This window comes from Cydia splendana, chromosome 26 (assembly GCF_910591565.1).
Source record: "Cydia splendana chromosome 26, ilCydSple1.2, whole genome shotgun sequence".
In the NCBI taxonomy this organism is placed as follows: domain Eukaryota; kingdom Metazoa; phylum Arthropoda; class Insecta; order Lepidoptera; family Tortricidae; genus Cydia; species Cydia splendana.
The window spans coordinates 5,931,417-5,954,252 of NC_085985.1; the positions used below are offsets into that span (position 1 = coordinate 5,931,417).

Sequence of the window (22,836 nt, forward strand, 5' to 3'; positions counted from 1 at the left end):
GCTTAGCCTAATTCAATCACACAAGCGTCAACATCGGTGGTGACCCCATTTTTACGTTGATTAATAACAGACGGGCGTACTTGACCACTATCAGTCCGATTAGCATATCTCTTTCTAGTTCTAACTCATAGCTGCGTCCTTAACGGACGGCTCATCACCTAACAGACGATGGAACATACCATTTCCAAAAAAGAGCCAATGCATGAGCAGTAGAAAGTGTTTAAATAAATACTTAGAGCATAATAAATTTAATAACCCCTTTATTGATCTCGTGGAATAACTTGGCAACTGCTGTACAGAACCGTAAAAACCGATAAAGGAGCATGGTAGAAATCCCTATTGGAAACAAAAAAAAGTGTTGGCGTCATAAGCCCCCTCCAGACTATGCGCGTGAATCGCGGGCGAAGCCGCGAACGCGAGTGTGTAGTCGATTTTCGCAGACAGCGAAATCGACTCCACACTCGCGTTCGCGGCTTCGCCCACGATTCACGCGGATAGTCTGGAGGGGGCTGATCTAGTATATTTTCTATAGATGTGCTATATACGTGCGCCCGTGAGACAGAACATACGCAATGCGACAAAGTTAAAAACACGTTTCAAGATTCCTGACAACATACCAAAACCTACCTACGTAATTTGGTCTACTTTTTTTAATCTGCGACAAGGAAATTTTACTTTTATCTCATCTACCTAAATCCGATTAGTCGGTCCAAGCTAACTCTGCAGCGTTGCGTTGCGGACATTGCGGCCTAAATAAGCACATGCACACTATGGGGACACATGACATGGGGCGGTGCAGACTCTGTATGGAGGCAGAGGAGACGCCCTTGCACATTAAATAAGCACATGCACACTATGGGGAAACATGACATGGGGCGGTGCAGACTCTGTATGGAGGCAGAGGAGACGCCCTTGCACATTAAATAAGCACATGCACACTATGGGGAAACAGTACATGGGGCGGTGCAGACTCTGTATGGAGGCAGAGGAGACGCCCTTGCACATTAAATAAGCACATGCACACTATGGGGAAACATGACATGGGGCGGTGCAGACTCTGTATGGAGGCAGAGGAGACGCCCTTGCACATTAAATAAGCACATGCACACTATAGGGAAACATGACATGGGGCGGTGCAGACTCTGTATGGAGGCAGAGGAGTTGCCCTTGCACATTAAATAAGCACATGCACACTATGGGGAAACATGACATGGGGCGGTGCAGACTCTGTATGGAGGCAGAGGAAACGCCCTTGCACATCCTCACAGAGTGCCCTTGCCTAATGCGTACTCGTGACATAATTCTGGGCGGACATATATTGCGCCCAGAGGAGTTAGTCTCTCGACTCTCTCGAGATCAAAAAGATCCTGCAGCTGTTTGAAGTTGCAGGTTTGGATCGAGAGTTGTAGTAGGTGTAGTCCGTTTTCTATTGGGCATGCTTGTATGGAGAGGTATACATTTTGGGGTACAGCAATGCCATTTGGTACGGGTACACGTCTACTTAAGCCCAAAACGCCCGGTAGACAGGTTGAACTCCGTGTCAGAGGGGGAGGAGGGGGGTCAAAGTTCGAAGCTCCCGGCGCTCAGAAAAAAAAATCTGGCGGATAAGTTTGGACCTTTCAGTCAAGTTTGGTGTCGTTTTCAGGTAACTAGATGATGCCCAATTCATTCCCAATACCTGTTTTTTAGGGTTTCGTAGCAAAATATGACGCAATCCTTAAAATAATAAACTTTTAGTAGTGTCACAATGCAAACAAACACGTATAGTTTTATATTTTAGTATTAAACTTGGTTTATAAAAAATACCGTGCAAAAGCCCATTTAATACAAATTTTAAAAACATTAACATTAAATATACATTTCACTATTTTCCATGTGAAATAAAATAATTATTGCACGTACCTACTCGATTTTTGCGGGAGGCGCGCGGGCGTCACTCGGTATGATATTTAAAAGATACTCTTATCCAGAACTTTCATTTTTTTATTAATCTATTTGTTTTTCAACTCCTGCCCCCATGTGAAAATAAATGAGTGTCGCAAGCATTTATTTACAAAAAAGGACAGACAAATCGAAAATTTGCCTCCTACAGAAGCTGCCCTCAAACAACATACCTTAAGGACAGTTTTACAGACTGTTCATATTGGGGGCAGTGCCTAAAGAAAACGCAAGATATTCCTTGTCCATCTGAATGGGGTTGGCATTAAGTAGCTTGGGTGCCACTGTGGACCCAAAGTCCTATGGCTGCTCAAGCATGCCTAGAATTGATAAGGTGTCGGTGCATGAAATCTTGCAGTTCCAGGTGCAATTGCTTTAAACGCCAGCTCAAATGTACCGAGCTATGTAACTGTGGAGGGAGATGTAAGTAAATAAAACATTCACAAACGTTCTATTATTGTCTTTATTTTTAACAATCTTACCTGACTTTATTTATAAATTGAAAATGATTAAAAATCACACATTTAAGATGATTAATATTTGTTACTTCTTCACGCTTAAGTGGCTTGACAAATTTTGGTATGAAAGTAGCTGACAGCCTGAATTAACACATAGGCTACTTCTTTACCGCGGGTAACACCGCAGGTCGTAGCTAGAATAATATTAAGTGGATCTTCTATGGTCTTTCTGCCATCCCATACGCTGAGCTGGCGAACGTCGCAGTACTTTCAATATTTTATTTTACATTGAGAATAGTCAAATTTATATTTACTATTAATGTTTTTATAATCTGCATTAAATGGGCTTTCAGACAGTATTTTTTTATAAATCAAGTTTCATACAAGAATATGAAAATATGAGGGTTTGATTGCATTTTATTACTACTAAAAGTTTATAATATTTTAAGGATTGCGTCATATTTGCTACGGAACCCTAAAAAACTGGTATGGTGAATGAATCGGGCATCATCTAGTTATCTGAAAACGATACCAAACTTGACTAAAAGATCCAAACTAATCCACCAGATTTTTGACTCAGAGTTCAATCTCTGACAGCCTGAATTAACACATAGGCTACTTCTTTACCGCGAGTAACACCGCAGGGCGTAGCTACAATAATATTAAGTGGATCTTCTATGGTCTTTTTGCCAACCCCTACGCTGAGTTGGCGAACGACGCAGTACTTTCAATATTTTATTTTACATCGAAAATAATCAAATTTATATTTCATCATCATCATCTCAGCCATAAGACGTCCACTGCTGAACATAGGCCTCCCCAAATTTATATTTAATGTTAATGTTTTAATAATCTGCATTAAATGGGCTTTCAGATAGTATTTTTTATAAATCAAGTTTCATACAAAAATATGAAAATATGAGGGTTTGATTGCATTTCGTTACTACTAAAAATTTATTATTTTAAGGATTGCGTCATATTTTGCTACGGAACCCTATAAAACTGGTATGGGAAATGAATTGGACATCATCTAGTTACCTGAAAACGACACCAAACTTGACTGAAAGGTCCAAACACATCCACCAGATTTTTTTTTCTGAGCGCCGGGAGCTTTGTACTTTGTAAAATTTAGTTTTGTGAATAAATAATGCCAACCTAAAAGTGGGGTGTTTTTCAGTAGATTTTCATCAAAAAACGTTCGACGTCAAATGCCGTCTTTGGCGTCGTTGTCACGATTTTGCGTTGACGTCAATTGCCGTCTGTGGCGTTCAAAAGGTTAAACTTCATAATTTCATAACCCCACTCCACACTCGTGCGCGAATCGCGGCTTCGCGCACGAGTGTGGAGCGGGCTATTATAGACATTTGACGTTTATGAACTTTATGCTTCCACGTTCCACGCTCTTTACTATCAAATTCCTGCAGAGTCAGCTTGGTCTAACTCTATAACAGACGTATCTGTTTAATTACCATGGTCACATTCTTGTTGACCCCTTAACCGCCACAGACGGCTGGGGACGTCATCGGAAAGTCTTGCCAAGGGCGCCAACGACGGCTACACCCGTCAGCTTCGCCAATGCAATAGGGACTTACGCGGGACTCCGTAATGTTCAATTTCGCTTAAATAATCGCGATCGTTTGGCGTCAGGGGCACGGCATATTCCTTCGCCGTCTGGCGTTCAAGGGGTGTAGGAAACCATCTAAATGAGCCGTATACAACGGGTCAGATTTCCAAAAAACTGGTAAAAAAATAGAATAATCACAACTAAACGAGTAATATGCGAGTTTATTATATATAATTATAAAGAAAAATAACAAATCTATACATGGAAAAGAATTATAAGTTCTACAGAATACAGATTTATTGAAGAAACAACAGAAAATATATTTTGATTGATAATAATATAAATTCTAATCAAATTAGAGATATGCTCGTGGACGCGTTAACTTTACTTAAGTAAATTATACAGTATACAAATACAAATTCTGTATAGGTATTTGTAACAGTTAAATTGTTACACTACTTATCCTTAATATATGTGTAAGTAATAGCAAATGTAATAAAAAAATATATGTTATTACCAGCGGGTTGATTGGCAATGGATTGGCGCGTGCAATAACATAATATAAAAAACCGGACAAGTGCGAGTCGGACTCGCCCACCGAGGGTTCCGTACTTTTTAGTATTTGTTGTTATAGCGGCAACAGAAATAAATTTTAACTGTCTAGCTATCACCGTTCGTGAGATACAGCCTGGTGACAGACAGACGGACGGACGGACGGACGGACAGCGGAGTCTTAGTAATACGGAACCCTAAGAAATAACTACAAAAGTTTGAAACAATCGATCTTTAGTAGTTAAGTAAAAAAAAGGAAACTTCGTATGCAGTTCTTTTTAGACAAATTACAAGGGTTCTAGGCAAATTGTATAAGGAATTGCCGCCATTTTTCAGCTGATACCAACTTTCTCTGACTTAAGAGGTTAGGATTATATTTTAATAATATATTACATGCCAATACAAAGTTAGACTGTAGATACATTTCTTCATTCGACTAGCTATTCTCCATGACGTTACATTCGTCTCTCCCCAGTATGAACAAGAATGTTCTTCTAATTCAACTGATATTGTTAAATTCCTTTAATTTAATAAATTTCGAAGGTTTTTCATGGTGAACTCGTATAAGATGTCTTTTAACCCCATTATGTCGTGGAAATTTCTTATAGCATATCTCGCATGCATATGGTCTCTCACCAGTGTGCACCCGATAATGCGCTTTTAATTCAGCAAGTACTGGAAAAGCCTTTTTACAAACATCGCAGGCATGGGGTCTGTTTTCAGTGTGCATTCGTCGGATATGAACTGTTAAGGCAGATTTGTGCCTGAATTGTTGGCCGCATACTTCACATGCATGCTGTTTAAAGTCATCATGCACTTTCATGTGATCTTGTAAATATTTCTTCATTTGAAATTTTTTGTGACACGCTTCGCACTCGAAAGGTCTTTCTTCATTATGTATTTCTCTATGGTTCCTTAAAATACTTTTTGTCGAAAATCGTTTGCTACATATTTCACACATAAATGGTTTTAGGTCTTCCATCCTTCCTTCCTGTCGAGCCTTGTCTCCCCTTGCCTTCTCAGCATGTTTATTCATATGTTTGACTAGAGTCCCCTGAAGTGCAAATCGCTTCCCACAAATATCACAACAAAATTGTTTGTCCATAACCTGGTTGTGTTTGACTAATAAATGACTCTTTAAGCCACATCTATATGGGAACCTCCTTTGGCATATTTCACAGTTATAAGGCTTTTCACCTGTATGTACTCGCATATGTTGTCTTAAAACATCTTTTTGTATGAAACGTTTATTACACACATCGCACGCGTATCTATAATCCCCAGTATGTATTTTTGAATGAAGTCTTAAAGCACTTTTTGATGTGTATTGTTTACTGCATTCATCACATTTAAAAGGTTTTCCTCCCGTGTGATCCAGTTTATGATTATCCAAGCGAGACTGCGTATTGAATCTCCTTTCGCAAATGTCACAAGTGAACGGATAATCTCCAGAGTGATGTTTTATATGAGCGTTTAAACTGCTTTTTTCTGCAAATCGCTTTTTGCATATATCACACGTGAAATATTCTGCGGGTTGACTTTTCGATTCTTCCGACGACGCTTTCTTACATGCAGTTATTTCTCCTGGCTCAACGCGATTGTAATCATATTTCAGATGAATTTTTTTATGAACGTTTAAGTTGCCCTTTTGTCTAAATTTTTTATTGCATATGTCACATTCGAATGGTTTTTCACCAGTGTGTATCAGCATATGTATGACCCATTGATTTTTTTGTGTGAATCGTGTGTCGCATAGATCGCAGGAAAACTTGAATTTGCCCATATGGTATGCGTAATGAGTATTTAAGTGGCTCTTTTGTGCAAATCTTTTGTCGCAAACGTTGCACGAGTACGGTTTCTCGCCAGTGTGTGAGCGGCGATGAAGTTTGAGGCGGGCTTGGTGGTCGAATGTTTTGTGACATATGTTGCACGTGTGTGTGCCACGTTTGGAAGCCGGAGCCGGCTTGGTGGTGTCCAGGTTGGTAACACTTGGAGCTGGTGCGAACGAAACGCTACTGGACGCACTGGGAACCGGTTGGGCCGAAGGTGCTGGCGGTCCTCCGTATAATGCAACTGAAACAATAATAATTAACATTAGAAAGTGGAATGAGGTACAATGTTTTTAAGAATTTGAATCGTCTTTATTATGTCAGTGTCATACTAAATTGCTGGTTTTTTTCTTCACATATATATACTCGTATAAGGAATAACTAGCAAATAGGGTATTGTACTGTATTAAAGATAAATTATTTTACACCATGCATGATATAAAGTACCCGATAATTATTAGAAAAACACAGCTAGGAGTTATTTTTAAACGCAAGTTCTATTTAATAAATCGGATAAAAATATAAAAAGTAGGTGAGTTGGCCGTGACGTCACGATGTAATGTTTCATATAAATTCCATATTAGCCAATCGATTTGACAGTTCTAAAAAAGTAACTGATTTGACTAGTAGGAAAATACACCCTATTCTGTTATAGATGATAGCAAAATTATTCCTCTTTAATTCCTTGCTAATTAGTTACATAATTCCACGATAGAAAAACTCGCTATTCTCCGGTTTATTTTAGTATCTTTATGACTTCTGTATTCAACAATCCTCCTTAAACGAAATATTGCGTACCCTAATGTTCACCAAGTCTGGACACACCTTATTAAAGAGTACATACCTGATACGACCTCACCATCAGCCATCTCCACCTCTGACTTTTCCAGTTTGATTTCACCTGCAGCAAAGACACAAGCTTTTATTTAACTTGCAATGTTTGTATATATTTATGTTCAGGTCAAATCTTGCACGCTAAATTAGACCCACCTCCCATTATTTGATTTGATGTAAGTTGGGTGACAATGCATTTTTATTAGAGATGCAACGGATAGTTGTTTGGCTGGATACCGGATATACGGCCAGACCATCGGCCGAATATTCGGTATCCGGCCGTCGAATATTCGGCCTGCAGAACTATACCTACATTTCGGTTTTTCAGGTGCGCATTGTGCAGGTTTTGACCTGTTTCGTAGTGAACGTTCGCGCGGACTCATTTCTAGGTTCGAAATGAGTGCACGTGCAAGTGAGTGGAATGTTTATTGTTTTAAAATAATAAACGCGTACGATTATGACCGTGACTGTTTCTTGTTCCAATTTTGTTTACTCCGAAATCAAGCAATGGTACTATCCGGTATCCGGCAGGATAATATATCACTATCCGGTATCCGGCCGGATGTTAAAATAATAGCCGGATAGGCGGGATACCGGATAGTAACCGAATATCCGGTGTATCTCTAATTTTTATGGTACCATCGAGCTGATCTGATGATGGACACAGGAGAGGATGGAACTGTGATAAAACAACGTAACCTTATTTATTTTTCATATACTCATATATTTTCATATATTCTATATACTCACTCGAAATGGCGTCATCTCCAGTAGCTTTCTCTAATTTGATTTTAAACTTGTCACCTGCAGAAAACAGAAAAGGTTATGTAATTAGGTATATCATTGTGTGTTTAGCATTCATTTCAATATTATCATAGGCCTCCGGAATATGTAAGTACAGTTACGAGTATAAAAAAATTAAAGAGCAGAATAGATTACAAATATTTATAATAAATTAGATATTTTATAAACAGACCTTGTTTTCAATTGGGAATTATTAATAATGTTACATAAATAAATAATTGTATTCTACATATTAATACTTTGACTGCTAAAGACGTCAACTGATGCAGGCGGCTACAGCCTAATATCAACATTCAGGCTTTCCAACTAAGTTCACAATGACGCGCCGCTCATGATAGTAAGTTCATCCAACGGGTAAAGTGTGTGTTTGACTCTGCACAGACTGAGCGCTTAGCGCAACTGCCTACTTAAGCTTGATAGTTTGTATGTCTTACTTGCGGAGAGAACTCCCTTGAGCCGATCGTGCAGCTCGGCTTGGCTGCGCTTCACTTGCACCTTAAAGTTGCTCGCGTCCCGCAGCCGCATCACGCACACCTCGCAGATCCCGCACTCGTCATTTCCTAAACTTAGCTGAAAAATAAAATGAAAACTGAAACTCTGTTATAGAAAAATTGTTATAGCCTCCTAAGTTCCAGTCTTTTTCGGAGGCTTTTTTTTATTTCATTAATCATAAAACTAATTTATAAATTAATCTAAAGGTTTTGGGACTTAGGCAGGTAGATGTAGCAAGTTGTGTAGTTATTTTAACTTATGTATCTTATTATTATAGCTCTATTTATCCATACACTTAGTTACAAATTTATAGTAGTTGATATAATTTTATTGTATAGGGGCCATACAGTAAAGTGCAAAACATGATAGCACCGTAAAACCCCAATGTGTGATTATCACTTTTATTCCAACTTTGCACCAACTTGAATAGAACTTAAGTGAGGGAGTGTTATTTTAACATCATATTTAATATTTCCATAGAAATTTGACATTAATCATGAGTATCATGACAGTGCCACACTTTCAACACTTTGTCATTGCAAATGATATGTAGAATTAGCTTGGTCAGATCGAATTCTGAACATGGGACAGGTTTCATTAGGGAAATCACCATTCTACGCATACGAAGCCGCGCATAGAAACAAGTCAAGCTAGTGTTACATAAAATTTAAATAAATAATTAAACAAAATTCTTACACTTATATCGAAACAGTCTTTCAGCATATCGAAATAAACCTCTGTTCTACCGAGATGTTTATACAGCGTCTTGAGGCCTTTTTCCGGAGGCCGCACTAGGCAGCAGCTACATGAATGATACTCCTCCATTTTCTTATAAGTTGCGCATTAAAACAATTCCAACTGATTTATAAAGTACACACTGTAAAACAGACTTATCCAATTTGTATGTGTTTACAAGAAAGATGCCGCATATCGATTGGAAATATTGAAATCCCTAAGTGCTAAAGTGCTACTTCGGTCTTTCAGGCGTCCATGTTATTGAACGCCATTGACAATTCTAATTGACATATTGTTTTTTTTTGGTTGGGTTCTTGGTGAGAGATATCTAAAATATAACTTGGCTTTATATTTTTAACTTGGCTTGTAGAACGTACCTAGCATGAACGTTGCCAAGAAAAACAAAATGTCAATGGGGATCGTCAATGGTGAGGTCAATGAACTTTTCATGGCGTCAATGACGTTCAATAACTTGGATGGTGAACGTTGGCATACGTTGGGTGAACTCCTCTAAACTAAATCAAAGTATTGAAAGTATACTTATTCTGAGACGCCTCGAACAGCTGTTTCTGTGATTGGATTCTGCCTGTTGTGGCTGTGATACATGCGCTCGGGCTAACACTTGAAGAAATTGTTCTCGTTGCAATTTTCGAGTGTTGTGTTGTTCTCGTTTTTATTTTATTCTAGTTTTGGTAGTTACAATCGTAGTCTCGATTATCTGCTATTACGGGTAAGTAATCATTGGTTCCAATGTCGCTATGCTGTCTAAATACATTATAACACAAATATTCTTTGTTACTCACCAATATAAACATGTCTATTGTGATAAAACAAAAAACAATCAACAATTGATGGACTTGCATTATGCTCTTTAAAGAAAATAGATGTGCATTACACTCGCATTACATGAAAAACTTACTCCCCTTGGGGTTCAACCCAAACTATACTTATATTAACCCTTGATTATTATGTCTTAGATCCAGATATTAAAATATACAGTTGTGGGCCCCTTTGGTCCACATTCACAGAGTATAGTAGAGGCTGACACTTCAGCTGGGCTATCCTTAGAAGCCTGTGATATCACTACACTTTATAGAACAAAGTCCCCAGGCTGCGTCTGTGTGTTTGTGTGTATGTATGTACGCGATAAACTCAAAAACTACTGAACAAATTTTCATGTGGATTTCACCTATTGATAGAGTGATTCTTGAAGATTGAAGTGTATTATTTGTTAACCCGCGTCAAGCTGGGGCAGGTTGCTAGTATCCTTATATGTATAGTAGATCTACTGTTGCATATAAATAATTTTGGAGGCATAGTTGAAGGAATGATCAAGAAACTTTGAACATGGACTGGATGAGGATGCTACAAATCATATATATTTATTGGAGTGTTCTAAAACTTCTAAATTACATCATGTATACATGTATTTGCTGTAGTGTACAAATTTGTTGTTTTGTGTTAATATGAAAGTATATTGTCTTGTTTCTTTGTAGGTTGGTAAGATATTTTAATGAACACCATCTATTGCTGAACAACATAATAATATGTACATATACTGGCCCAGTCTTATCCCATGATATTGGCATGATAAAGGCTTGATGAAGTCACATACAAAGATTTGTTAAGTAATGCTCAGCAATTTCAATATTTCCAAAGAATATGCAGCATCATCTTAGAAAACACATAATTGCATAAGTCGGTCAGATATTTATCAGATCCCAGCTAATAAGACCATGGAAGCATATTACTCATGTAGCTGCTGCCTGGTGCGCTCTCCGGACAAAGGCCTCAAGACTCTATACAATCATCTCGGCAAAGCAGAGATATATTACGACATGCTGAGAGAATGTTTCGGTTTAAATGTAAGTATGAATTCGAATTTCTGTGGCAACATGTTTTGTAGACACATATTCTTCTTAAATAACATTTTCTATTTATAAAAAATATAAAATAAAATAAATAATAAAATAGCCTTTATTTACAGAACAAAGAACAGTTTCTATTTATATGCCCCAAACAATTGTATTTATTAATTTTAAATTGTAAGTTTTGTTCATCTTGTACTGGAAACGGGGCACCCCGCGCTGAAAGTGTTAAGGGCCAGGACCAGGCTCCCAAAGCTTTTGTATCATGTCAACCTTCCTGTTGTGCAAATTGAAGTAGTTGCTTGGTTAATTATATGATTAGTTACAAAGAACATTGTTTCTATTTTGTGTTCCAGCTAAGTTTAGGAAATGAGGAGTGCGGGATCTGTGAGGTGTGCGTGGGGCGGCTGCGGGACGCGAACGACTTCAAGCTGCAAGTGCAGCGCGTCCAGGACGTACTGCACAAGCGGCTCACGGGAGCGCTCCCTGCCAGTAAGCTATATGACATATCAGAGGGCCTACCGCGAACACCGAAGTTCGCAAATTGGCCAGTAGGCGTAGTTAGAGTGACCGAGAAAAATGCCCGCAATTTGCGAACTTCGGTGTTCGCGGTAGGTCCTCATACCTAAGTGGACAGTTGTGGCAGTTTTTCTCAATAGGCGGGCAAACTTGCTACTACTAAAGGATTAACTGGGGGTAACTTTTAGACTTCTGGAGAGTAGGTATCAAACTACCTTGAAGAGCAATAAATGTCTGGTTTCATGCCATCCTGGAACACTGTGTAAGGCAAACACGAAGCCACATTACCTACATGCATTATCCTGATGCATAAAAGAGTTATATTATTAATTTATTTATTTTTATTAGATTTTTCTGCCCATTTGACCAAGCCTGTTTGTTAAATACCTTATACAATATAAATGTGTTGTACCTATTCAATTTTTTTTTTAAATTGATTTTAATACTTCTAACTCCATACAGGCTGTCCGTTCCTTTAATCTATGACGAATTATAAATGAAAGCTAAGCACACGTGTGGAGTGTAGACTGTAACTTGAGTGATGAGGGGTTCGTTGGGTGAAGCGTAGAACTCGGCAAACTGGAACGCGCCGGCCGCTATGCTGTCTCCAAGTCCGCTATACCTCCATTTACCGGTATATGTGTTGTGTGAAATGAAAACACATATATTTGATTTATTTACTGGAGAGTGTTCAGGCTAGTGTGAGTGAAGCTCTCTTGATGTCTCTGATATCTCTGAATAAGCTACAAACGGCTCGGGTTTATATAGGAAAATACCCGGCCGTTAGGTACCTTTTTCAACTAGTGGGTGTATCATGCAGAGTCAGTTATGTTTATTTTTGCCAATCTCATTAATAATTAACACGTATGAAAGGAACATGGATCCTAGACTTATATAACTAGATACATACATTCCACGCAATTCATTAACATAATATATGAACACAAGTAAAACATGATATACACACATAAGTAAAAATAGTAAACTTATACGTAAAGACTAAACTAAAACATACATAATTCATAGCTATTTACGACAACATTTATAATAACATGTTTTTTTTCTTTCAGCTGAGGGTGACAACATCAAAATCAAGTTAGAGAAACCTACTGGAGATGACGCCATTTCGCGTAAGTAACATGTGTACAGATGTGCAATCTGGGAAAAGTTTCCAAAAAGTTCTAGGATATTTCAGTAGGTATAATAGGTAGGTAGGCACAGAGCTCGACGTTAAGCGTGACGAGCTAAAGGCCAGACCACCTGTGGCCATCACGTATAATTACGTCGGAGGGGTGCTGACATGCAGCGAATGTGGCCGCACATTTGCTGCAAAGATTGGCTACGTCAGTCACCTGAGAGCGCACCAGCGATGCTCTCAGCTGTAGCAAAGCAGTCGCTGTAGCCGAAAACGGCTAGGAGATGATGATGATGAGGTATAATTCACTCCCTGAGCTCCGTTATCTCTCTAAATTTTTAAGCAACTATGTAACGCCGTAGAAATTAAATTTGACGCTAACTTGGGGACGGATATTTAAAAAATATTCTAGAATAATGGTTGTAAGTCATATAAGTAGTTTCCGCATGAGACAATTTTCACGTGTATTAAATTTCATGTTACTTATATTCGTGGTATTATGTAGATAGGTAACCCCATATTACAAGGTTTTTTTTAACTTGTTATCATTTTCGTATAAATCGAGGATGCCGAATTCATTTATAGTGTCATATTGACACCATACCAAGTAAAAGCATATAAAATATGAAAAAAAAAAAATATCTTCACGCTTAAACCGATTTCGTTAAATAGATAGTTTGAGACCCGGGAAAGAACATAGGATAGAATAGAATACTCTTTAATATTGGCATACCTCAGTAACAGCAGTCGAGTAAAAAGAAGAAAAAACCCCAACAGGGATAGTGTTTAAAACCTTTAAACGCATGAAAAGGGAGGTAGAAGTTTGTATGGGGAATCAATAACCGCTGAACCGATTTAGATGAAATCTACGTCTACCTCTTTTGTATCTTCAGGTATTTAAACAAAAGTAAACAATTTGTAAATTTTCGGATAGTTATAACGTTTATCAGTCACTGAACAACCTGACTTTAACCTACATTATTTGATACACATGTTTTAATCTACCCTCAACTGGCTTAAGGAGCCATTTGAGGAGCCACTTATTTTTATTTAAATACCTAAAGATACAGAGTATATTTAAGAATGATACCAAACATGACTCAGAACCTTAACTTAAACAGTTAAATAGGTACCTCAGACGTCGCCGACGCTAAAACCTTTGTCTACCTAAGTGTACAATTAAGACGTGTTTTCTGCAGGCGGGATCAAGCAGGAGAAACCAGAGGCGGAGATAGCGGACAGCAACGTCGTATCAGGTGTGTAAGCTAATGCCGGAATGTTTCCCTGAACCAGACTTTCTAGCGGTAGTTTTTTTTATGATGCAAAATATTGACCTTAAACTGAGTGGAGACCTTTTCAGCGACGCTTAATGAGTTGGTTCTGTATGTCTCATGTAATACTTAAGTCAAATTTAAGCGTTTTTTTGAATTTTGAATAAAAGCTTTGACCCGATTCCACAAAATGTTCCACTATCTTCGCTTTCGGCCATAGGGAAATAGTACTGGAGAAATTACATACAGTTTCGCGACGGTGTTCTTCTAGATTGACCATAATATAAAGAGAAAGAATCCAATGCTCATGAAACTTACCAGATTAATTGAGAGATATATAGACAGTTGGCAGTTAGATATAATTTCAGTTTAATTTTTTGTTTACTTTTTACATGTCCAAAAATTTGTCCAGTTATACGCATACGTTAGGCCAGCGGTCGGCAACAAGCGGCCCGCGCGAACCTCTCACTTGCGGCTCGCGAGCCTCCCTGGCTATTTTGTATGTAATATTGACAAACGAGAATGTCTGATAAAGTCATAAATATTAACAAAGTGCGGCCCGCGTCAACTTCGGTAACTACTATTTGGCCCTTGGCTGCTAAAAGGTTGCCGACCACTGCGTTTGGCCATTATTAGGGAAGTTATGATTTATTTATTGAATCAAGTTACATAACATTACAGCTTGCGCCAAAGCGTTACATAGATTCATAACTTAAAACTACTTATTTACTAATTTAAAATTAACTTACATATACGAATATCTGTCTTGCATCCTTTCAAGCATTCTCTTCCATTCAGATATCAGCCTCCCTATCCCTGTCGCAAACAAATCACTCTCAGGCAGTGCCGCGAGTAAGGAGTTGGCGAGCGCAGTTGCGCGCAGTACGGGGGAGTGTATGCGCCGACGAGTGCGCGAGTGCATTATGGCCAATAGGGGCGGGCGCCTCCGTCTACTACAGACGATATTGAATATTGAATCCAATGATATTGAAGTAGATAAAAAATATTTTATTGTGTGCTAGCACGGCGAGCAATTTTCTTATGGACACTTATTTCTAATATTAATTCTTATTGTTCCAGTTACCATAACCCCCCTCTTTTCTTATGAACACTTGTTCCACAAGTCAAATTTGACAGTTATGAATTGACCTTTATATTTAGAAAGGTAAGACGTTAGACTATAATATATATATTAATTCTTATTGTTTCAGTTACATTAGAGGAAGGTTCGCCAGCGCCTTTGGCTGAACCCGTGCCTACCGCGTCCCAAAGCGTCTCGGTAGCGCCAGCTCCAAACGTTACCAGGCGCCGCTCCCACACTGCAGAGAAACCTTTCGCGTGCAATATATGTGACAAAAGATTCGTACAGAAGGGCCACTTAAATACTCATTACGCATACCACATGGGAAAGTTCAAATTTTCCTGCGAATTATGCAAAAGGGGATTCGTACAAAAATATGAATATGCTACTCATATGCGGATACACACTGGTGAAAAACCATACGAATGTGATATATGCAACAAAAAATTTAGACAAAAGGGCAACTTAAAAATACATCAAAATAGTCATTTGAAATATGATCAGAATCGCGTAGAGCCAGGAGAAATAACTGCATGCAAGAAGGAGTCGTCAGAAGAATCAGAAGATCAAGTGCCCGCAAAATATTTTACGTGTGATATATGTATAAAGCAATTTGTGGATAAAAACTATTTAGATGCTCATTCAAAACATCACTCTGGAGATTATCCGTTCACTTGCGATATTTGTACAAGGAAATTTAATACTCAGTTTGCCTTGAACACACATAAATTTGATCACACGGGAGGGAAACCTTTTAAGTGTGAAAAATGCAATAAAAGTTATAGAACTAAAAGCGCTTTAAATACTCATTCGTTAGCTCACACAGAGGGTTATAAGCACGCGTGTCACGTGTGTGATAAACGATTCATAGTAAAGCAGAATCTGAATATACATATGCGCGTACATACGGGAGAAAAACCTTATACCTGTGGAACATGTCAAACTAAGTTTCGCTCTAGACATTGCTTACAAAAACATTTGTTAGAGAAACACAACCAAGTAATAGACAAACAGTTCAGTTGCGATACTTGTGGGAAACGATTTGCACTACAGGGGACTTTAGAGAAACATATTAAAAAACACACTGAGAAGGAAACGGGAGATAAAAAGAAAGAACTAGCATTTTTGTGTGAAATATGTAGCAAACGATTTTCGACAATAAGTATACTTAAATACCATAGAGAAATACACAATGAAGAAAGACCTTTCGAGTGCGAAGTATGTCATAAAAAGTTCCAAACAAAGAGGAGTTTACAGGACCACGTGAAGGTGCATGAGGACAAAAAACACTCGTGTGAAGTATGCGGACAGCAATTTAGACATAAATCTGCCTTGAAAGTTCATATCCGACGGATGCACTCCGAAAACAGACCACATGTTTGCGATGTTTGTAAAAAGGCTTTTGCAGTTCTTGCTGAACTAAAAATTCACTATCGGGTACACACTGGGGAGAAACCGTATGCTTGCGAAATATGTTGTAAGAAATTTCAGCGCCTGAGTGGGATTAAGAAACATCTTATAAATGTCCATCGCGAAAAACCTACGAAATTTGTTAAATTAAAAGAATTGAATAAATATGACTAAACTGAAAGTGGTTTGTTATGTAAAAGACGAAGAAGAATGGTGATGGCATTGAGAATATACAATATCCAACGTATTTAGAGTTCCGTAATTTATTTATACCGTTTTAGTTTTACCATGCCACTGTTACTACTATAAATTTTATTTGTAAAGAGACAGGTGGGTTTTACAAGAATCCATGTGGTCTACACGGAGTTGACTCCACAATGGTTAAACTTCTGCGTTTCAAGATTCTTCATTTTTTGCACACTTCTACATTTGGTTACTGCATAAATGGCTATTAAATTTAAACAACATTAATAAGCAAAAATAAAGAAAGTAGTCACGAAGCGACATTAATTATTATTATAACCAATATGGCGCTCGACAGGAAGACTCCATAAATCTCCACAACTGCGAGATGCCATCAAAGGGATTATTTCCTTAAAAATGAGTGTGACTGTAGGATGCATCGTGATGTGATGGCAAAGACAAGTTTTTAAGGAAATAATGCCTGTGTTAGTGGTTACATTTTAAGACTCATCCCTTAATATTTGTATTTGTTTGATAATTTACTATTTACATGATTATTGAAACAAATGTATTATTATTTTTATAAGATTATACGGCTTAGATTGTCATTTCCATATGTCATGTCTGTATTACTTTCGATTTTACATTTGTAATATTATGAATTTTCACAGGAATTTAAGTTGTAAATATTTTCATAAATGATATCTGACATTTAATGTACCTACCTAAACCATAATTCTGGCAAATAAAAAACTATAAATAAGTATTTGAAAATGTAAAAATCAACTCTAGCATTTAGATGGTTTTTGTACCCTGGATGGTAAATAAAAAAATATATACAAAAACAAATAAAAATGCCTTTTATTCCGACTCATTCCTAAAGATGATGAAGAAGACTTTCAAAGTTTCAATAAAATTATTAAACACCTTCCCACACTGGTGCAACTGCACAGCGATGTCATTTTCTATAGCGCCGACTAGACGCTGTCGCTCAAACGACAGTACTGTGAGGTGGCCCTTAATATAAAAATTAAATAAAAACAAAATGTACTTATTTATTTGAATAAGCGTAAATACTTAGGTATTTAATTGAATAAATCGTCCCAGTTTTCACCAACTCTCTGTCTTGAGCCTCGGTGTGCCAGTTACTTCGGAATGTGCTTTTCTGCCCTCTGGCCGGAAAGAGATAACTTTCGGCCCGTTGTTGCGCTTAACGAAGTTGCCACTCTCCGGCTCCCTTCCGGTCCATCTGGTCTAGAGTAGGTACTAAATGTACAAAATACCATACCTACCATAGCATTAAAATGCCGAAGATGTTAATTTGACTTAAATATAAAGAAAGTAACTGTACTGACAAAATGACTAGGATATTATTAACGACAACACTACAAAAATTACTAAGATGTCCCCAAGTGTTTACTTGACACAAATGATTAGATTACTTACGAAGAGGTCCACGTTTCCCAAACCAAGTAGGTACAATTTTTGTTTATTTCTTCTCCTGGATTTGACATATATTATTTCATAAATATATTCTTAATATAACACTTCAAATTCGCGTTTTGTACACATATTTAATTACACAAACGGGTCTACCGCAACCCGCGCGCGCAGGAATTTAAAGTAAAAACAATTAAATTATATCGCGGTAGACCCGTTTGTGTAATTAAATATACAGTATGTAAATTAACGAAAAACATTTACTCAAGCCCGGTAATGAATGGGTCACACTGATCAACTTTAGCTATGGCACCACCCAAAATCGCGAAAAAAATGGATATTTTGACGCCTGCGCATACCTATACCTGATCCCTGAGCCTGTATTCACCTGATCTGCCTTCCTGCGATTTTTTATGTGAAACTGCAGCGTTCGGGCCTTCTCGGCTCAGCGTTGCTACGAGCAATTATTAAAAGGTTGGCAAAACTTGACGTCCCTGTGCGTGCACAACCACAGATAAGATAATGACTTGAATTTTGACAACCCTAATTAGCTGAAAGGGACAGTGCCATACATTAGAAATGGACACCATGATTCGTCTCTGAATCACTGTCGGTTTTGTATGAAGTTTCCTTTCTGTACGGTAGCACAGAATAAATAATAGTCGAGCAGAAAGGACACTTCCTACAAAATCGAAGTTTTACAGCGATTCAGAGTCTAATCATGATGTCCCTTTCTAATGTATGGCACTATCCCTTTTGGCTATTTAGGCTTGTCAAAATTCAAGTCATTATGTTAACTGTGGTCGGTATACGCAAAGGGACGTCAAGTTGTGCCAACCCTAACAATTGCTCGGAGTAATGCTGAGCCGAACGGAGCCGAGAATGGCCGATCGAAGGAGTGTCCCCCTCACTGCTTGTGTTTACAAACTAAGCCCCAAACTTTAGAAATGAGTTGGAATAAAACGCTTTTTATTTGTTTCTATATTTTATTTACCTTCCAGAGCGAATGTGGAGACATGGCGTTCCTTTTCGAGGGATGCTATACAGAGATAACTGACCCCCCATTTCACATAACAAATCACTTTGAATTTAGTCATATTTATCCATTTCTTTTAATTTAACAAATTTCGTAGGTTTCTCGTGGTGGACATTCATAAGATGGTTCTTAATTCCGCTCAGGCCCTGAAATTTCTTAGAACATATTTCGCAAGCATACGGTTTCTCCCCAGTGTGTACCCGATTATGAATTTTCAATTCAGCAAGAACTACAAAGGCTTTGTTACAAATTTTGCAAACATGTGGTCTATTTTCCTCATGCATCCGTCGGATATGAACTTTCAAGGCAGACTTATGTCTGAATGGCTGGCCGCATACTTCACACGAGTGTTTTTTGTCCTCATGCACCTTCATGTGGTCCTGTAAATTCCTCTTCGTTTGGTATTTTTTATGACATACTTCGCACTCGAAAGGTCTTTCTTCATTATGAGTTTCTTTATGGTATTTTAGAATACCTATAGTCGAAAACCGTTTACTACATATTTCACACATAAATGCTAGTTCTTTCTTTTTATGTGCCGTTTCCTTTTCATAGTGTTTGTTCATGTGTTTAACTAAAGTCCCCTGTAATGCAAATCGTTTCCCACAAGTATCACAACTGAACTGTTTGTCCATCACTTGGTTGTGTTTCTCTAATAAATGTTTTTTTAAGCTATTTCTATAGCGAAACATAGTCTCACATGTTGCACAAGTATAAGGTTTTTCCCCTGTGTGTATGCGCATATGTATATTCAAATCATGCTTTAGTATGAATCGTTTATTACACACGTGACACATGTGCTTATAACCCTTTTTGTGAGCTAACGAATGAGTATATAATCCGCCTTTAGTTCTATAACTTTTATTGCATTTTTCACACTTAAAAGGTTTTCCTCCCGAGTGGTCAAATGTATGTGTATTCAAGGCAAACTGAGTATTAAATTTTCTTTTACAAATGTCGCAAGTGAACGGATAATCTCCAGGGTGCCGTTTGGAATGAGCGTCTAAATAGTTTTTATCCACAAATTGCTTTCTGCATACATCACACGTAAAATATTTTGCGAGTCCTTGATCTTCTGACTCTTCTGACGACTCTTTTTTGCATGTAGTTATTTCTCCTGGCTCGACGCGATTCTGATCATATTTAGAATGACTATTTCTATGTACGTTTAATTGGCCTTTATGTCTAAAGTTCTTGTTGCAAATATCACATTCGTATGGTTTTTCACCAGTGTGTATACGCATATGAGTAACATATTCATGTTTTTGTACGAATCCCCTTTTGCATAATTCACAAGAGAATTTGAATTTCCCTATATGGTTTGCGTAATGAGCATTTAAGTGGCCCTTCTGTCCGAATCTTTTGTCGCATATTTTGCACGAGTAAGGTTTCTCTCTAGTGTGGGAGTTGCGCTTGGTAACGTTCGGAGCTGGCGCGACCGAGACGCTGTGGGACGCGGTAGGAACGGGTTCAGCCAAAGGCGCTGGCGAACCTTCCTCTAATGTAACTGAAACAATAAGAGTTAATATATGTATTATAGTCTAACGTCTTAGCTTCGTAAATATAAAGGTCAATTCGGACTTCCGGTTCGAGCGCCATCTTGATGGCATGCGGCGAGATTGATTGATTTGTTTTTTGCTCATTAATATTGTTTAAAGTGTAATATCGATAGCCTATTATACAGTAAACTAATGTGGTAGTGTGCAGTGAATGGAGAATTTATCTTGAAGCACGTTTAACCATCATTTTGGAGTCAACGGCCGGTTGTCCACGTGTTTCTTGTAAAGCCTGCTATCGCTTTACAAGAGCTAAATCACCGTACACTGTCTTGTACTAACCGTACAATTTCAATCGTTTTACCCTGCTACTACGACCTTGACACTGGCGAAATAGCCCCAATGGGCTGAAGCCATAATTTTAAAAGAATGAATGAAAAGGTCAATTCATAACTGTCAAATTTGACTTCTTAACTTATAGCGACTATAGGAAGTGGAATACGTGTTCATAAGAAAAGAGGGGGTTTTTGCCAAATAACACGTATTTTTTGGGCAAAAAAATAGTGTACAAATTCACGTAATAAACGGACGACCTCAATGAGTGTTCATAAGAAACTTTTTCGTCCTGCTAGCAGACAATAATAGTTATTTACGATACAAGTGCGAAAAAGATGAAATTCAAAACGAGTGGCGTTAAATTAAAACACGACCGAAGGGAGTGTTTTAAATTGACACGAGTTGCGATTTACCTGTTAGCACGTGTATCGTACAACGTTTTACAGTACATATTGCCCTTTAAACTTTTGACATCGCACGAAAAGTGCTATTTTACGCACTAGTGCGGGAAAATAAGACCATATGTACTGTAAAATATTTTTTAGTATAGTCGCGGTTCCTTAACATAATCCACTTTTCTATACAGTTAGTATGGCAACTTGGGTACTTCAGTTGGGACACCGACCGTACATCTTTCTCAAACCGTGGTAGGTACTTTACGAAACTGTTTTTTACGCAAAGTAGTGTTCGGATGTTCAAAAAGTTTATATAAATTTTAATTCTGTATTCGAACCTATTGGGCGGTACTACAATATGGTTGTATGCTGATAGTACAAGAAAATAGAAAATTCAAATATAGAATGCCTGTAAACAAACAATACTACTACATATGCAATTCCACGCTCTCGATGATTCAACTATATTTGACGTTGCCAAGCTGCGTTGTCAAGATGAGTCGCAATAGTACGAAACACGTGGTGGGCACAGAATAAATAGTAGTACCTACTACCGTACAGAAAATACACTTTCAAGTTTGACAGCGATTCAGGGACGAATAGTGCTGTCTCGTTCTAATGTATGGCACTATCCCTTTAGACTATTTAGGGTTGTCAAAATTCAAGTCATTATCTTATCTGTGGTGGTGCACGCAAAGGAACGTCAAGTTGTGTCAACCCTGATAATTGCTCGGAGCAATGCTGAGCCGAACGCAGCCGAGAATGCCCGAAAGGGAAGTGTCGCCTCATTGACGTGGGCTCAATTTTGAGCTCTAATCAGACTTTTATGGTTATTCCAGTTCGTTAGGATACAGCTTTCCAGAATACACACCTGATACGATGTTGCTGTCAGCCATCTCCACCTCCGGCCTTTCCTGCTTGATCCCGCCTGCTGAAAATACAGCTTAATTAAACATTTAAAAAAGTCTTGACAAAAATTACCTCTTTTAACAATACAAATAAAACACTTAAATAGACAATATTTTTTTGGCAAAAATTTCATTTTTGGGACAAGCTTTTATCGATGACTGTACTTTTCTTTCGACAGACAACTAATACTCATCGAGACAATTCTAAAAACCCCAAACACAATGAGGTTGCGTTGTTTCATCACAGTGTTCCTATGGCCCCCTCCTGTCTCCAGCATCAGATCAGCTCGATGGTACCATAATATTGCATTGTCATCCGATTTATACATGCATGCAAAATTTCAGTTCAATCGGAAACCGGGAAGTGGATCAAATTTAACTTGCAAGATTTGATTACAGACAGACAACGGTCAGGTGAAACTAAATAAAAGCTTGTAAATAAGTTTTTGGCAATAATTTCATTCTTGGTACAAGCTTTTATCGCTGACTGTACTTTTCTTACGATAGACAACTAATACTCATCGAGACAATTCTAAAAACCCCTAACACAAT

General features: G+C 38.0%; 2 protein-coding genes across 2 annotated transcripts in view; one reads left to right on the plus strand and one right to left on the minus strand.

The window, feature by feature from the left end:
• Positions 1-4,932: 4,932 nt before the first annotated feature.
• The window catches only part of LOC134803061 (zinc finger protein 62-like), a 125,911-nt gene continuing 108,007 nt past the window's right edge, over positions 4,933-22,836 (minus strand). The window contains exons 6-12 of the mRNA XM_063775767.1: positions 22,248-22,307; positions 19,204-20,656; positions 9,168-9,306; positions 8,414-8,549; positions 7,926-7,979; positions 7,186-7,242; positions 4,933-6,585 (exon numbers count right to left, since the gene is read on the minus strand). Of these exons, the coding sequence (XP_063631837.1) occupies positions 5,012-6,585; positions 7,186-7,242; positions 7,926-7,979; positions 8,414-8,549; positions 9,168-9,306; positions 19,204-20,656; positions 22,248-22,307 (3,473 nt within the window). The 3' untranslated portion in view covers positions 4,933-5,011. The remainder of the gene's footprint in view (positions 6,586-7,185; positions 7,243-7,925; positions 7,980-8,413; positions 8,550-9,167; positions 9,307-19,203; positions 20,657-22,247; positions 22,308-22,836) is intronic.
• On the plus strand, positions 9,786-16,671 carry LOC134803274 (gastrula zinc finger protein XlCGF57.1-like). Its single transcript, XM_063776025.1, has 6 exons — positions 9,786-9,936; positions 10,703-11,071; positions 11,431-11,566; positions 12,664-12,723; positions 13,928-13,984; positions 15,211-16,671. Exons 2-6 carry the CDS (start codon positions 10,943-10,945, stop codon positions 16,662-16,664), a joined length of 1,836 nt encoding a protein of 611 aa, XP_063632095.1. The 5' UTR covers positions 9,786-9,936; positions 10,703-10,942; the 3' UTR covers positions 16,665-16,671.

Bases quoted from the DNA above. Each gene is read 5' to 3' on its own strand.
- LOC134803274 (XM_063776025.1), top strand. From the start codon at position 10,943: ATGGAAGCATATTACTCATGTAGCTGCTGCCTGGTGCGCTCTCCGGAC. The intron at 11,072-11,430 runs GTAAGTATGAAT...TTTGTGTTCCAG, and splicing joins GAGAATGTTTCGGTTTAAAT to CTAAGTTTAGGAAATGAGGA. The intron at 13,985-15,210 runs GTGTGTAAGCTA...TTATTGTTTCAG, and splicing joins GGACAGCAACGTCGTATCAG to TTACATTAGAGGAAGGTTCG.